Genomic DNA, 18,582 nt, shown 5'->3' with positions numbered 1-18,582 from the left:
AATCTCCACCCAGACTCTGAAACGTCAAGACTTTTGCCGTCTTCATACTCCCTGATGGAGAACTGTTATTTATAGGACAATACAGGGTGGTGCAGACAAACCCAACATATACAAGTCTAAGATTAACATAACACTTACTGCTGATACATGAGGAGAGTTGACTGAAAGCCAGTCAGGGACTCATTTAGTCAGGATTCCCTAGCCTACAATAAGTTAGTCAGAACTGCTACGGCATTATACATGAAATGCAGGTGGGTTAACTGATCTGTTTCACATATCACAGGCTTTTTTGTCTGTTGGATTTACAGTAACACTAGTTCTGTTAAAATCAACTGAAGTACCTTAAAGATTCACAAGGTTTGGATGTGAAAAAGTATTTCTGGGGCATGACTAAGATGCTAATTAAAAGGACGCTCACAAACAGTGTTACACTTCTTCTTTGTGAGTTCAGATGCTTCTCTAATGCACACTTCTTTGAAAGCTCCTTAGAAACCCATTCACACACACACACACACACATACACACACTTTCCTTACAGTATCATGGATAACAAAGGCAGCAACTTTTAACCATAGAAAGAGGATGCTCAAGTAGTGATATAATGTGCCATGTTTGGCCACAGCTGCTGAGGATCATAACTGATCTTGAGAGGAAAACATCCAGGACTTAAAGGATGCAGAAAAGAAGCTTTCCTAATGCCCATGATATGATCCCGATCATGGACTGCACAAAGATGAGGAGTAATACACATCCATCTTTGCTCGAAACCCAAGAAAGCAGGACAAAAGCTTCTGATCAGCCTCTGCTTGGAGTTACCAGGTTATTAACATGATTACTAGACATAATACACTTGGCGAAGAAAAAAAGGCTACATCGAATTAAGAAATAAATGAATAGTGTGACAAATGTGGCTGAGAAACAGTTGTTGGTGTTTGAAGACATGTTTTAGATACTGATTTGTTAGCAGCCAGTGCTACAGTATGTGAATCAAGCAGTCACGCTCTATACAATGTCTCGTTCTCCTTCAGAACACACCAGGGGCTCTTAAGGGAAGCGGCTTGAATCTTTACACATTGCACCTTTAACAGAAACAGATTAACAATTTAACAGAATCTAGAAAACAACAAAAAAGGTCTTTCTTTTTTCCCTGCTCTTTTTGCATGAGCACCGCGAGCCGAAAAAACAAGGCTGCTGCTGTCCTCCACAGTCTAAGAGATGGTGCACACAAAAAACGAGCCCTCCCCTCAATCCCATGAGCTCAGAAATTAAACCAAACCCAAACTAGAATCCAGTCCAATCACAGCGCATGAAGGGAGCCTCCGTACAACATGTCGTTTACATTCAACAATTTTGGTAACGTGACTTAAAAAAATAAAACAACAAAAGATGTCCATTGTAGTAAAAAAAAAAAAATCCTGGAATTCAAGAAAATGAGACATGAAAAGGTGAAAATTAGGAAAGAAGAAAAACAGATCCTTTGCATCGGAAAACAAGAAAGAAAAAAAAAATCCCAAATCGGTTTCGATAAAGTTTAGACACTTAAGATTCACTTCCAAGAACTGGACAACAGATGAAACAGTGAGGTATATAGTTAGATGGAAATATTCATCATCTTGTTTGTGTTTTCATTGCCCCGTGGCCCTCGAGGACCACTGAACCGCATCGTGGCGGCCCTGAGTCTGTATACGGGCAGCGATTATCTCTGAGGGGCGAGTGCATGCCCAGCACGGGCTGTCCGAGGGCGAGAATGGGAGGGCTGAGATTGGCGTGACAAGCTACGGCTGGAGGTTGAGAGTGAACTTCCACTGCTGGGTGAGCGACGGGCTGCACACCTCCACCGTCAGGCCGCCGCTCCGCGCGCTCCGGCTGTCCAAGCACAGATTGCTGCCCACATGCCGCAGTTTGGAGTTGTTGTCGATCTGCTCCCATTTCTGCAAAAGAAACATAATGATGATGATGTTGAAAATCTGAGCAGCGGCATCTCCTCTAAACCCCTGCTTTGAGCACAGCATGCTCACCTGTCTGCTGTCGTTCTCCCTGCAGCCCTGCAGTTTGATCTGTGAGCCAGCGGTGCGATCCACCACCGTCAGGCACAGGTCCATGTGTTTGACTGATTTGTCTTTAGTCAGGGCCCATTCCTGTTCATTAGGAACATGGTAAGCAGGGAGCATTTGCAAAAAATACACCAACATAAATCTACACAGGAACTTAAAGGTACAGGTTGTCAGACCTGCCACTAGAGGGCGCACTACCAAAACAATAACAGCCGTGTGGTTTGATAATGCTGAGGAGGAGCTTGGAATGATGGGATTTGTTGTCTTCTGAGATATTGTAAGTAATCAGCTGGACAAAATATATATCACTAGCCTAGTGGTTTTTGGATATTTTACTGCAAATATCTTACAAATTGTACCTTTCAACACAAAAATGGCTTGGTGAGAGGAAGGTATTTTCAGAAATGTACATGGGTAAGTTTTCTATGTGGTGTGATATGCTATAATCCACCCAAAAACATGCTGAAATTTTTTTTATAATTATGTCATTTTTGTGAGCTCATATTAAGATACAAAAGTGTTTAAAATGGTGAAAATAACAAAAAGTAGTTTATTAATATATGATGATATATAAATCTTAATTAATATAACATTCACATCCATCTTATAATAAGTATAAGAATTCTGAATATTAGAATGAATCGATTTCTGAAGGATCATGTGACATTGAAGACTCAAGTGATGGATGCTGAAAATTTCAACTTTGTTATCATAGCATTTTAAAGTATATTACAATTCATTTAACATCTAATAACACTGTACAATATTACTGTTGCACTGTATTTTTGATCAAATAAATATATAAATAAATTAGAATTTAATATTTTATATATATATATATATATATATATATATATATATATATATATATATATATATATATATATATATATATATATATATATATATATATATATATATATATATATATATATATATATATATATATATATTTTTTTTTTTTTTTTTTTTTTTTTTCAAATTTACAAAGGTTTCTGTTATGTTGGTTTTGTAGTGTTACCGTTGTGGTGAAGAGTAGAGCCTGTGGTTAGGTTGAGGATGGACAGCAAAAGACTAAATTTGAGTCTATTTCCTACATTATATGAGTTGAAAAATAGAGAAAATTTTGAGTGGATTACTCTGTAATTATAAATTGAGAAATATCAATATTTATAAGATAGCTGAGATAATTTAAGGCAACTGGAAATTTAATTTTTAATTTCATGTAAACTTAAAACATTTAAAAACATCACTTAAATGTTTCTGTGTAATCGGTTACAAAATATTGTTTGAGTTCTGTGAACTTATTAGGGTTTACAGTGACTCTAGAAACTACTGTGTGGCCCTCATCTCTACATCATTCACCCTTCACAAGTTCCTCTAAACTGACCCAAAGTCACTGCCGAGTCCATCACCCAGTGCTCTGCTGCCACACCTGACATAAGACTGTCCAGTACCTGAGATCTGATTGGTACCTGATTGCCCCCTGCGTTGTGGCACTCGTACACCCCCACCACACCATCAGCAAAGTGTCCCAGTGTGTCCAGACAGTTCTGACCCTGTTGTAATGCTCCAAAGGCTATGTCCTGATGATCAGGGACCCTAAACAAGACAGAAACAACAAGTTAGGTACCAACTATGCCACCTGCACTACTGGTAGTGGGCTTTAATAAAAGCTTATTTACTTAAAATGTACATGGCTAGATTTAAAAACTGCCTGCACATTTAAACATCATAAGAACGAGTTAAAGGCCGTGTTCACACTTCATCAATCATTGTTCCAAACAAAAGGTTTAAAACAGCCAGTCTTGTACAGAAAAACAAACAGCTCATACATATTTAAGCACAAAACTTCACAGAACACAAAAAAGCAGGTGTAAACGGGGCCAAAGTGATCCACCAGCTATTTTGATTACGCTCAGGTCAGACACTCACCGTAGCTCAGGATAGACGTTCTCCAGGTACCATTTAAATGGTTTGCAGCCCAACCTCTTCTTCATTTCCAGCCTGCTCTGAATGCTGCAATTAAAGAGGAAACCTAGTCATATGGAGTTCATTTGGAGGTTCAAAACAGAAACAGAAACTAGCCAAGTCTGAAATTCATGGCCTCTCGTGGCCTTGGCAGTGAGAAATGAGCTTCTTCTCATGTTGAAGAAAGCAAATGTGCTCTTCTATATTCCAAACCTTTCCCTTAGCAATATTTCTAAATTAAGAAAAATAAACACTTACTTGCCATAGGGTACATTACGGGCTGAGGGCACAGCAGCGTAGTAGAAGTTCTTAAAATCATCCATCCAAACCTCTGCCGCTCGCCTTGTGTTCCTGCAAAGACAAACACAAGCAGATGAGAATAAAAGTAGATTTTATATAGAGACACTAATGTTCTGCTAATGACCATAACATGTTTACATTTTTGCTTAATCTTACTTCAATAATAACAGATCTTCTGTGGCACATTACTGGGTGTTTTATAACTATGAAAATGCCACTTTATATTTCAACTGCACTACCACACAACAGCTCACATATCACTGACTGCAGTACTGCATTCACCCACTGGGTGGAGTACATGAACCAGAAAGGACTCATGTTGCTTGAGCAATCGTAAAACTAAAGAATAATAAGAATTGTGTTCGTTAGCTACTCTAACAATTCTCAATCTGGATACACAGGAATATAATATCTAGCAGGGTTACAACAATCCTGACTTCAGTTATCTATCCTGAAACGGTGATTATAAACTGGATAACGCAAACTCTAACTCTGGAATAACCACACCATATTATGTAACATAATATAAAAAGTAAGGCAATACAAAACACTACACTACAAAATAATACAGTTCAGTTTATTGCATCTTTTCTGGATAAACGTATTAATTTCTTAAAAAGAAAAAAAAAACTAATCCCAAACTTTCAAATGATTACATAATATAATTCGGTGGACACCTGGCAAAAACAGTTCCGCTGCCCCCTGGGAAAGTGTATGGATGCTGTTTCCTGAAGACATGACCGACTCGACTGCAGGGAATGATCTCCAGACTCCCTCCACACTGCCAGACCCGGAACGAGATCTCTGAAGACCATAACAACAGACAGAGATTAATAAGACACATCACAAAACACACAAGCAACCAGTTCATAAATGTAAATGGGAAAACAAAGCAAAGGGTCAAAACTCATAATTGCACATATGTGTTATATTAAAAAATAAATAAAAAAACCACTGCTTTGTGAAACTTCTTGGTCTTTGCAAACTTTAGACACACACACGCATGCAAAATGCAACTTTATTCCAGGCTGATGGATCATTTCTGGAACTGTTGTAGACTTTTCCACAAGCAGCACAGCTGAGAAAAGTGCTGTGTTTGGAAAATGAGTCAGGATTTTTTTTTTCAGAACCCATCACGCCACACACATTACGACAAAGACTGAAAAACGCTACCTCACTGAGTCTTACACTGCAGTTTTCTATTCAAGTCTCATTGCTAATATTATAAAACAGCAGTAGTTCTTCAGTGGTGACCTGAATTGCCCCTTAGATGGACACATTACATTTTGTCTGAGTAAGATTTAGATTTCAGATTTAGGAATAATTGTAGTGGATGCATGAATTCACTCAGCCTTATAAATAGATCCTACTTTAAAGTAGTTAATAGCAATTACAATGTAATGTGATTTCAAATTACATTGATATAAAATAGGTGCATTAGATAAATTCCCTTATTCTGTTTACCTTATATACAGTATATATACACACACATATATATATATATATATATATATACACATACATATATATACATATAATGCAATATGTTTTTGGGGCCACTTTGAATATGCAATCTTCAACAAAATCAATAAAGGACACATTGAAAGGATCCACTATGTCTCCAGTCAGTTAGCTCCAATCAGAAGAAATGCAGGGCATTTAGAGAAATAAAGCATCCACTCACCAAGATTCTCACCGCCCCACACGTCCATCATCATGTCGTACTTTCCCAGCTCCTCAAAGTAGTCCTTATCCATTACAAAGAGGCCACCGGCAATCATGGGAGTCCTGGAGAACACAAGCAGCACAAAATATGAAAACTGAGATCAAATCAAACCAAATCTTGAACTTTCTACACTTCATAGAACTTACTTTCTATAAAACATATACGAAGATGTGTTTTGTTTCAGTGGCCATTTGTGACTTTATAAAACTATGCTCATTTCACTCTTCAGTGCTATAGAGAGATCTGATCACAGCCTCATAAACAGTCATTAAACAACACCGGAATCAATAAACAAGAATGAAGAGTGCTGTGTTATGAAGACTTTTACACAGCACATCCCATAAAGGCACTACACTGTTTATTATGTTAATGTACTTTTAATGTAATCGCTGCATGGTGATTGAGATTTCAAATCACAGAAAAACACCCTCCATACAATCCCCCATTTCGGTCCCTTCACACCTTTCTTTCTCTGTCCCTCTCACCTTTAGCTGTTAATGATCTGAGTCATTCCCTGGAGGACAGACCTTTTACAATCAAGCAAGCATGCTAGCACATGGGGTAACTTCTTATTTCGTTATTCAAAGAACTTTAGGGGATTTTTTTTCCTTGTTGACAGAAGAGTTAACATTTGGGGGCAGATCTTATGTGCATTTAAATAGGATTATGCACATTAGTTTACCACATGTCATGTTTGAGAGCATAGAATTTGGACAAGAAAATCACTAAAATTACTTTTAATAACACGTAAATAACTAAAACATTTTGTCAATGAAATTAAGCAAAAAAAATTAAATAAAAATACTGGACAAAAAAATGTGAATGTCGACTTTGCGACTAAGTGAAATAAGATTAAGATGAAGTACTAAAATTACAAAAACTAAAACAAAGCTTAATAGTGACCCTGGACCACAAAACCAGTCATAAGGGTACGTTTCTCGAAATTGAGATTTATATATCTACTGAAAGCTGCATAAATTAGCTTTCCGTTGATGTTACTATGATAGGACAATATATGGCCAATATAACTGTCTGAAAATCTGGAATCTGAGGGGGCAAAAGTTATTAGCAATGCATATTACTAATCCAAAGTGAAGTTTTGTTATATTTACGGTAGGAAATGTATAAAATATCTTCATGTAACATGATCTTTACTAAAAATCCTAATGATTTGTGGCAAAAATAGATATTTTTGGCTATTACTACAAATATACCCACAACATAAGACTGGCTTTGTGGTCCAGGGTCCCAATATATATAGAAAAAAACTTTAATAAAAGTAATAGATCAAAAACAGACTGCATACCTATAGCTTGAGTTCTGTTTCGAGAGAGTCTATACATTATACAGTTGACACTGAATTAATTCGAGAACAGTGTGAGAAGAATAAAAACTATCAATACGATCATCTGTCAATAATCCATCACCGACTCACTGGTTGATGATCCAAAACATTTGTAACACAAATACTTAAGAAAAGAGACACATGCTTACTTGATAGGAGCAGTGGGGTTTCCTTGCCGTGCTCGTCTTTGTTCCAGGGTCATGTAGTCCCATTTAAAAACTAGATTCCAATCAAAACCTGGATACAGATTAGACATTACATTAAGGATGAAATCGGATTTTAAATGCAGGTTCAATGCCCTTGTCAGCCATGTGTCAGGAAAGGGAATAAGGGGCATATTACTGATACTGCAATTTCTCTGATAAAAAGACTGAGGCTTTGTTCAGAATAGCATACTATCAAACACTGTCAGTTTGCAGCATGTGTGCTGTGCACAGTATTCAAATGTTTTCATTTCATTTCACCAAAAGACATTCCACACAAAACTGGATTAAAACCGTATTTTGCATTTCCAGTAGGAAATACCACAGCTTGCCAGACAGCAAAAGAATAGTCTTAAAGTTGTAAGTAATCGTTGGGTTTAGGCTTTGGTTCTGTGTTAATGCTGTATCCTTTAAACCCTACAGTTGGCAAGTCTTATTTTACAAATGCCTCTTGTTTTCTGTCTGCTGTACACAGGAATCAACATAAAATCTGACACTTGGTAGCTTTAGATGGTTAAATAAATGCAAAAAAGAAAGAAAAAAAAAATCATAATATAGTGCTCTATGCAAATAAGAAGGCTATGTTTTGTAAGCTGAACATTAATTAAATTAAAAACATTACATGAAAAATTACAAACACTAAATATAAACAAAGCTAAGCAGAAATACTTAAAATCTAATAAAAATAACTATCACTAAAATTACTAAAATAAATATATTATGAATATTAAGAAAAAAATTAATTTAAATATTTAAAACATAATCAAAAAATAGAAATAGACTTGATTTCAAATTTTCGTAAATATAGAGAAAAAAAGATCTACAATATGTTTAAATGGAATATGCATTTTAACTGTTTGCTGAATTAATAGAAGTAAAACAGTTGTGAGAACTGTAAATAACCATTTTAATCCCCAAATTCAAGATGCAGTATTCCAAACAGACAAAAATGTAGCATCCTACTATTTAAAATGTTTTGCTACTGATTTACATACTACTTTTTTAAAGTAGCTTACACTGAATACTGTGCACAGTATGCAGTCCTGTGCTAGTATTCCATTCTGAACATATTCTAAAGGAAAGAGGAAAATGCAGGCAAAGTCTGAATGCAAGTTAACAAGCACACCTTCAACCAAAATATGCTGAGAAAAACCAATATAAATAAAATGATATTTATTTACCCATGCTGCTTTATAGAATAGTGATACCAACATGGATACATCCATTTCCAAATTATTTAGCACTGCATCCAGACATAGAAGAAAAGCTATTCTACTCGGAGATCAAAAATCAAATGGTTTCCATTCTAAAATGACACTTCATCTTTTTGAGATTCATCATGCTCTTTTACTCTTCTGCACATTGCACTGCCTCCAGAAATTCTCTCTGTATTGCATTTTAACATACAGTACCACACAAAGAATATAGCCCTGCACTTGAAATTTAACAAATACCATGTGCTGTATTGTCCATAAACACACAAATACTGTACATGCATGAATGGAAGCAATCATATCACACACATGCACACAATCTAAAGGAATAGGCTCTGGATGGTGACTGAATTATATGTTATGATAAAAAAGGAGCTGATGAAAGAGATTTACCTCCTTTAAGATCTGCAGATGCGCCCACATACTGGAAATTGTCCATGTTGATGACATCTATGATGGGTGACACGACCCGAGTCTTATCCTGCCGAGAACAACAAATGTGGTGAGGCTGGGCTGACAGTACAAGCATATGAAAAGAGATGAATTCTCAATGCATCTGTGCTACAATGCAATCTTAAGATGGAATGTGATAGAAACAGTCAAATTAAACTAGAATTAAAATTGCTGAAAGTCTTGACATTAAGAAATGTGCACTGCTCTGCCGTTACGAATCATGGCAAATCCATCAGAAATACCTAGAAAACCCTTTAATCTCGTGACTTTCACTGACACATCACTGGAGTATTTAGAGTTGAGTGCCGAGTTAAACACTCCAGAAAAGACAGACGATCAACTCTACGTGACAGGCGTGGAGAATTTAACACTTAATATAAATGTATTGCTTCTTAGACATCTTCCAATATTCATCATGACAACTCTGGACACCCTGACGAATCTAATCATCCGACTGTGGCTTCACCTCTGAATTAACAAATTCAATTGTCACCGTGTTGCAATGTTTCCACAAGGCAATTTATATGCATCTAGGTACAGTAATTATGGTTTGTTATATTAGCACATTCAAATCATTAAATATCTTTCTTCAGTTAATTTAGTGAATGGACAAATTGTTCTGATGAATAGAAACATGCCTTAATTATTACTAAATTCTACATTTTCACTGTATTTTACTTCTTGCATTAAACATTTTGAAACAGCAAATGACTATTTGGATAAAATGATGGTTCCTGTGAAACTTTTTTTAACCGAGAGAGGCCCAACGGAGCAGAATATCAATGTTTGTATAAAGCTACTCAATAATAATTAACATTCTCTAGATATGGGTAAAAACTATGCTTCACAATAGCTGATACTTTAAAATTGATCACAACAATTTTTTGGTGGCAACAAATTGCGTGGTTACAAAACAGGGCCACAATTCACAGCTGACACAATTCTTAACAGTTTTGGAACATATTTATATATCATCATCTAACGGTATATACCTTATTTCTGTATGTCTACAAATTGGGAAAAGACTGATACGGCAGTCTCAAACAAATCTGAGAACACTTTTCTAGTGTGGCAAAAATGCTTTTTTGCTCACCACTGATAATTTGCTAAAAAATAATAATAATAAATAGAAAAAAAATTATGCATGATGCAAATTTTGCCTAATCTAAAAAGGTTTTTGTAACTAATGTTTTAATAAAAACATGTTCAGTAATATGTTAGTATAAAATCAATGTCTTCAAAAATATGTTTTTGAGACATTTTTGGCAATATACAGAAAGGAAATTCACTGTACTGACTGAAAGTAATTTGTGTTTGGGTGAATACTGATATAAAGCTGGAAGAACTCATCCTAATGACGACTAATGACGAGTGGATGTAGTAAAATGTCAAAAACCAAGAAAAACTGATTCAATAAGAGTTCATCACTTGTCTAGATTTACTCTTAAATTTAGGCTCACAAATATTTTAAAGTTGAATAACTATTTCGCTTCAATGAAAGCTTTGTGTGGAGATACTTCTCCAGAAGTAGGATAACATTTAATTCACGCTCTGTATAATCATCATAATGAAGCGCTTGTATAAATCCTGGGGTCACTTACTCCACAAATTGATCATGTGCTTATCTGGGTCATCAAAATGAAAATGAAGACACCTACTGTAACAATACAAATGGGGTTATGAAACCTCTTACTACTATTTATGCCAGTAATTTATACTTTCAGTGTCTTGTACTTCGTGCCCTCTATTTATTTTGGTAGTCAAAAGCCTTGAGACAATTTCAAAAGTAATTACGTGTGCCTACAGACACAACTGAAGCAAGTATTTCTTTTAGGTCAATCCAATCCTGATCTAGAACGGAGCTGCGCATCCACAATTTAAACACACCTGTGCACACACACTGCGGTCTTATCTATGTTCTGTACTAACACACAGCGGTTGAATGACACTAGTTTCCTTTCAGTTTTTTACGGCTTGTTTGAGGATTGTTGGCAGTCGTCAGCAGGATCGGATACAAACAGGTATAATGATACAGCACTGCAAGTAAAGTTTGTGCATCAAGAACAGGCAGCCAAAGAAAACTACTTTTCATCTACTCTTCTATCATCTTGGCCTGACATTGGCAATTGCAGTGAGCTGCTAAATGTCCACTGCTGTAATGAGCATGTGTGAATATAGCCTCCAAAAGCAATGGCTAATTTGCCAAATCTGAGAACCGCAAGACCCAATATGTTGCTGCTAGAAAGAAAACCATGGCTGACCTCAGCAACCCTTTCTAGCAGGGGCTCCAACCAGTGTTCGTTACACTCGCAGTGGCTGTCAAGGAAGGTTAGTACACTGGCTGTGGCCGCATCTGCCCCTCTGACTCGGGATCGCATCAAACCTGAAACACAGGGAACATTGAGAGTCAAAGCACTGATGCAATCTCCCTGTATTTTGACTTCATGATCTAGACACAAGTGTGCAGCGAATCATAATGATAGTCTAACATACAGATGTCAAAAGGCTTTTTGGCATTTTGAGTACTTCACAAATTTGGTAACGACATTTTGGAAAAAGTAATGATATGATGCCCGTTAATTATGTCTATTATTGGTGAGGTATTACATCAGTTCTGTCCGAAGCAAATATATACGGTAAAGTAGACAAAAACCATCTTTTAAACATGAATACAAAGTTAAGCCATTATAGGGAAAAGAAGAACCTCTGATAGTATCATCATCTAATCGCGCATTTCATTTTACAATTAATTATTATTTTATTTCATTATGAATGTCTATTTGAATACTACTAATAATAATAATATTGTTAGACACCCAAAATAACCTTAAATTTGTACATTGCTAGTAATTTACTTATTTTATCAACAACTACTTGTTATAATTATTTGAAAAAATAACCCTTAAAAAAAAAAAAAAAAAAAAAAAAAAAAAAAAAAAAAAACCACACACACCAAATTAAAATCAAACAAAAACAAAAATTATAAAAACTAACATCAAAACAAAAACATGACTGTCACCATACCAATGTATTTAGATCTCATATAATGTATGGTCACAAGGCACAAAATAAGAAAAAAACATATCTAAGATATAACGAGTGAAAGCTTATAGTGGCTTATGTGGAGACCTAAGGATCGATTTTCAAGCACAGAGAAACATTAAATATGAATTAACCAGTTTGGGTCTTTATAACCACAAAATCTATATGAGCACTTTTTTTTCACATCTTGACACCCACAGTCAATCTAACATTAATTCACTACAAGCTTTACCAGGGACTGGAGTAATGCATGTTCTTTCTTTATTATTATATTGAGTAATTTGTGTTAAAAAATAAATAAATAAAAGAAAACTTTGGATACGAATAAACAAACTGCAGTTTTGGCTACAGAACAGCATTTTTTGCTTGACAAGTGATATAAAACTCCTTCCAAAAATACACTCCAGCTCATAACAGACCATTTGCTTTTCTCTTCTTTTATCATCTCCATATTTCCACCTATAAAGTATGCAGTGTTTTTAATGATTTCATGCTGAGGCTGATCACAATTAGTCACAACAGTAAAACTTCAGCTAGTTTTAACAGATGCTTAAATTGTAATGACCAAACAAGAGCTGCCAGTAAAAGACCCACTGGTCTTCACATATTAACTTGGGCATAGTTCGGATTCACAATGTTATGGTCATTCAGAGGGTTAGAAATCACTCACCCTCTCGACGATCGTTCCGTAGCACTCTGACTTTCTCGATTTTCCCAAGTAAAGCACCATCTTCAGCTGAAAGCCCAGAGAAAACATTGTGTCAGCTCAAGTGTTCAGGGCAATACATTTCTCCTATTATATACAGTATGCTGTAGTTAATATACACAGGAGGAATGTGGTAAGATGTGCCAGTGGGAAAGTTGTGTCACTTCCTTCATCCAGAATGTCACCATATATTTAATAAGGGCACATCATGTACAGTACAGCTTGCTACAACTTATTTCTGGTCTTGAGAAACGTAAGGACAGGGAACTGGGAGCCAAATTTCTTTGAAAAATCTGATGGAGAGCTGGCAAAGAGAAATCCACTAGAACCCCTTCCTCAAATCTTACCCTGGAGGTCCAAAGCACTGCAGAGTTTAGCTCCAACCCTGATTAAAGTCACCTGTCTGCCATTTTTCAAATGATCCCAAAGACATTGATTGACACTGATTAGCATGCTCAGGTGTGTTTGATTAGGGTTAGCGCTAAACTCTGCAGGAAAGTGGATCTCGAGGTCCAGATTTGAGGATCCCTGCACTAGAAAATGATCAAGGATCATATTTTCATGAAACATTCATGGATTGTGTCTCTTTTTTTGACATATCTACACTTCAAATCTTGATTAATTTCAGAAACACTGAAATATAAAATCAGGTGCATTAGTTTTAGCACCAGAATTTGTTTCTACAGGTGATGATTTGATTAAAACAAGAGGCTAACTAGAGGTTTGGCATCCAAAAAACAAGTAGTGTGATGGTTGAGGACTAGGGAGCATGGCTGGTGTCATGATGACACAGTTTATACAATCATGCCAAATAACATGATGAGCACGAAACGGACTATATATGGTTGTGCATCATTTTAGTTTGATTGGGAGTTTTAAGTTCAAAACACTTACCGTTGTCACTGTAGTCATCCACCAATATGATCTCTTTGACCAGATGAGGAGGACTCTTCTTCAACACACTGAAGACAGGGAAAGAGGAAGGCTTGAATAGATTTTTATGTTAAGAAGTGTAGAGCGAGAGATTTTAGTCTAGATCTTAGCTGATTATGCCAGAGGTAAAATTTCATTCAAAAGTTTAAATTCAAATTAAATTAAATGTATGCATTTAGCAGACGCTTTTATCCAAAGCGACTTACAGTGCATTCAGGCTATCAATTTTTAGATATCATGTGTTCCCGGGGAATCGAACCCCCAACCTTGCGCTTGCTTGCTTGCTAGCGCAGTGCTCTACCAGTTGAGCTACAGGAACACTAATAAATGGTGAGCCATGGTGAGCATAACCACAGTAGTGTAGTTCTGTACTTAAGTGTACTGTATATATGGCAAAATATTCTGTATTCACCACTGTAGACATTAGTAATACTGAATTACAAAAATTTACAACAAATAAAGTTTTGTACTTGGTTTACTTTTTTAAAACTATAAACGATGTTTACTTGATTAAGAAATACTGCAAATTTGTAATATTCACATTTTAAATAGAAGAGTTGAAGTATTTAATAAGCGTTTTGCTATATCGAAGTTAGCACCAAAGATAGTGAAATTTCACTGGTATTGACATCAACATTTCGGTATTGTGACAGCCCTACATCATAATGCAGTGAAAAAAATTGTTATTCGACATGGGACGTCCCACCTGACCACAGTGCGCAGCAGGGCTGAACGGGCCTCGTTGTGGAAAGTGATAACCACACTGGATGCAGAAAGATCTGTCCTCCACTGTTTGTGACGGCAACTGAGAGACAGAAAAAGATAAAATATATTAAGAAAAATACACTTCTACTTATATTAAAAACCACTACCCTTACGGAGGGACACACTCTATATTACAGAGGGTTTGACGTGAGTTTATTTGACATGGGCTAGTAAGCAATAACCTAGTAACCACCTAAAACCAACCAACACTTAGCATCATGGTAGCAAGTTTGATGTGGACAAACCAGTATTTCTTCAGGAAATGTAGAAGTCTAGTTCACAGTGAAAACCCATTGTCACACTGCTAGTGCTACACCTGCATGCAGTCTCATGCCCTCAGAGAAGCTCAAAGCACACGTTCATTTAATGCTTCTCTCAGGCTGAGATTGACAGGAGGTCATGCATGCTTAAACACTCTGGACTTGAGTCTCCAAGCATGCACACGATAAAGGTTTCAGCAACACACACCCACACGGTTTATATCACAGAGGTTTTAATTTGACAGCTATGGGGCTAATCCTCCGGTTTCCTAACACCTCTCATCGAGGATAAGAGTGCACAATGCTTCCTCTGCACTGATTCCATCGATTTTGTAGCCACTGGATCCCTGGCAGGGGAATCGGGGTCAATTCCTCCTACACTGCTGTTAAACAACAGGTCAAGGTTGAGAGCCCACCATCAGAGATTCCAAACTGACTTCAGTAAAGGGATGAGATTAGTGTCATCCATGACGCTAACACTACACACTTGGCATCATATTTAATTCCATTACAGCCAGAGAAATCACATTCATATCAATCTTTGCATTGAAAAGTATGGGGCTTTCAACCATTATACTCTCCTTGACTCCTCATGAATACATTAAGGGGGCCTGCACTCATTTCTAGCCCTGTTTGCAGGAGGTCTCGCAGGGAATAACTGTGCAGTAGGCCATTAATAGAATGGAGGCTTTGACTAGAAGACAAGCACTTTTTAGAGCATATCCCACTGGCACGCTTCCCTTCGCTGGCCTCCAACCACCCAGCATGGCACCAAATAAACTCTCAAATACTTCCACTGTCGCAGCTCAAGTCAATAGCTAACAGAATAAATGTTTGGTCGCAGTGTGCTGAACACCAGCTACTATGTTTTAAGATTTTGTTTAAATAATCAAAATTTGTAATTAATTTAAGTAACTGTAATTAAACACCACATTTGAAAAGTGATGATCCCAGTAAAACAAAGATCATGTAAATACACTGCATAATGACAACAGCATAAAACAGACGACAAAAAAGGCATGGCAACTTAAAAATATAATTTACATAAATATTTATAGATACTTAATATTATTTGGAAAATGCATACAATTAATATTTATATGTTTTATATCGAAAATCATTTTTGTTAACTTTACAGTATGCGTTTCATATATTAAACACAAATATGAAAAATTTGGCATTTTATAATTTTATAAACATTAAATGTGCACTTTAAACAGCAATATTTGAATTATCTTAATTTACTGGAATTTTCATATTTCTCTGCAAATACACACAGAATGATAACAGCACTGAATAGACAAATAGCATTGCAATTAAAAATATATATTAAACTAATAACTACAGAAAATAAATTTAATATTTAGAAAATTTATACAATCAATATTTATTAACTTTTATCCAATAAAATATTTATTTTTGGTAATTTTATAGTGTTATTTAAACACACCACACACACCACACACACACACACACACAAATGTGAAACTGACAGCCATAATTTTAAAATCATTAAATTAATTGCTGTGCATTAAATGTAGATCGCAGTAAAATGAGGATAACTGAAATACATGGCATGAGAAAGCATTGAATAGACAACAATATGGCATCGCGAAAATAAAAATATTAATTAAATTAATATGCTAGAAAATTTAATGTAATGCTTAGGAATTTTGATCATTTTTACTATAGTTCTTGCTAATTATTATAGCATTATTAAACACAATCAAACACACAAGATACACATTTCATAAAGTGACAGCCCTAATGTTTTTAAAAACTATAATGTACACTTGCTGTAGCCTTAATGAGCGGTATTAATTCAAGGGAAAACACTTCACCTCAGCTATAATTAATAAAAAAAAAGTTCTAAACAAAGAAATAAATCATGTGGCAGAAAGACATCATTCATTAAGTCATTGGCAAGTCGGTCCTTTATTTTTTGGTGGTGGTCTGAACACTAGACATAGGCTATGGCTTCAGCGAGACAACAACTACGTCCGCCAAAACATTCCAATAAGACACGTGGCCTGCTGCCATCAGGGGTAACAAAACAGAAGCAGAGTCTCTCAGGAGTAAACAAAGAGCATGTGTTCCTCATTACAAGCTTAGGTAAGCATTAACAGAAGGATTTAGGACTAGTGTGCTTCATTCTTTTAGTTTGGGGTAAATTTACTAGGAGGTAATGGTGCAAAAAACATAGAGGGCAAATTCTCCTCACTTCTGTGAGAAAATACAAAAGGTTGGTATTCAGCAAATAAAGTATAGAACACGCTGACCTTTAAAAAGTCTTACAGCCGTTTTAAATGCATGGTTTGTGTGTCTTCTGAGCTGAACGTGACGTCTGCATCGGGAATAAAGCTCACGCACTTCAGGGATGGAGAAAGGGCAGCGATAAGAAGACTTACATCAAGAATAATGTCATCTGCAGCATCAACAGCTCTCCAGGAGGGAAACTGACTGACAGATAGTGACAAGACGTTAACATGAAGCTGCACAGAAAAACACAGGTCAAGCCAAAAAATGTTTTACAGCATTCAACCCAAAGGACAACTTCCACGGCGTTGTTATCCAGAATTGAATGGACACCAGGCATTTTTAAAACTGCTGCGTATTTAATCCAAAAACAAGTGCAAGCCAAATTCTTGGATATTAAAACATTCCTTTTTGAATATGTATTGTGATATGATGCTCTCGCACATCCCAATTTAATTTTCTGTGCAATGCCTGGTAACACTGTAGAAACCATTAATTATCTAATATGACAGAAAGCTTAACTTTTAGAGTCTCTTCTTCCCAGTTTCCATTTTACTGCATTTTACTAAATTCGTCTTGGTGGTCTATTAGCATACAAAACCTCAATAAGGCTCTTCAGCTCTGCGTGTTTGCTGAAAGCAGAAGCTGAAGTAGCTATCTGAGGTTATTTCTCTGAATATCTTCTCTTAGCAGCAGTTAAAAAATGTAAAGTTAATACTGATATTAAATATCATCTATCCATCTAGTCAATTAAGGTCCTGGTTAGAAGCTCTTCTATCATTCAACTGTGCTTTGTTCCAGCAAAAAATAAATTGCAACCAAATATGCTACAATTGCTGCAAAGAACATAATGCATTTCAGATTTCATTATCATAACTAGTTTTAATAAATAAATAATTATGTTTACATGAACACATCTCAGTTTGAGTTAATAACTTGTTCTTGTGCCGTTCAGGTCAGGTCACACATCATTGTCTCTAACACACATCCATATACAATTCGATTTGAACTCCGTCCAACCAAACTGTAGTCAAAAACGTTTGAGAGCCATGCCAGTAACATCCCCTGCCAAGTGACTAAAACAGACATCCATCTGACGTGAGATCACGATGCCTAGGAATAAACATGTCAACCATTATGTACTCAGCACAACACACACACACATACAGCTGGGGCAGATGTCTGAGACCGCTTTGGAATCTAGGATTTGAAACATCATTCAATATGGACATAGCTGCGATTTAAAAAAAAAATGTGAAAAAGAAATGCTGTCAAATAAAATAAATATGCAATTCTGATTTTCTTACATTTTGAAGTCTCTATTCAAATAAGCTAATAATCTTGTCATTGATGA

The 18,582-nt window shown here is 36.0% G+C and overlaps 1 protein-coding gene across 1 annotated transcript; it reads right to left on the bottom strand.

The window, feature by feature from the left end:
• Positions 1–1,146: 1,146 nt before the first annotated feature.
• LOC113069067 (polypeptide N-acetylgalactosaminyltransferase 2-like) lies at positions 1,147–17,464 on the bottom strand (the record flags this gene model as incomplete). The annotated part of the gene is made up of 14 exons (XM_026242043.1): positions 1,147–1,931; positions 2,019–2,138; positions 3,530–3,656; positions 3,990–4,073; positions 4,284–4,376; positions 5,003–5,129; positions 6,010–6,113; positions 7,546–7,633; positions 9,207–9,294; positions 11,528–11,649; positions 12,979–13,044; positions 13,909–13,976; positions 14,654–14,796; positions 17,381–17,464. Coding segments are annotated over 14 exons (1,470 nt in total), but the record flags the coding sequence as incomplete, so codon positions are not given.
• Positions 17,465–18,582: the final 1,118 nt, after the last annotated feature.

The sequence above is a fragment of the Carassius auratus genome, unplaced genomic scaffold, assembly GCF_003368295.1.
Source record: "Carassius auratus strain Wakin unplaced genomic scaffold, ASM336829v1 scaf_tig00000706, whole genome shotgun sequence".
Taxonomy (NCBI): domain Eukaryota; kingdom Metazoa; phylum Chordata; class Actinopteri; order Cypriniformes; family Cyprinidae; genus Carassius; species Carassius auratus.
Note: the sequence above shows the minus strand (reverse complement) of the source record. Positions and strands in the feature narration are given on the sequence as shown.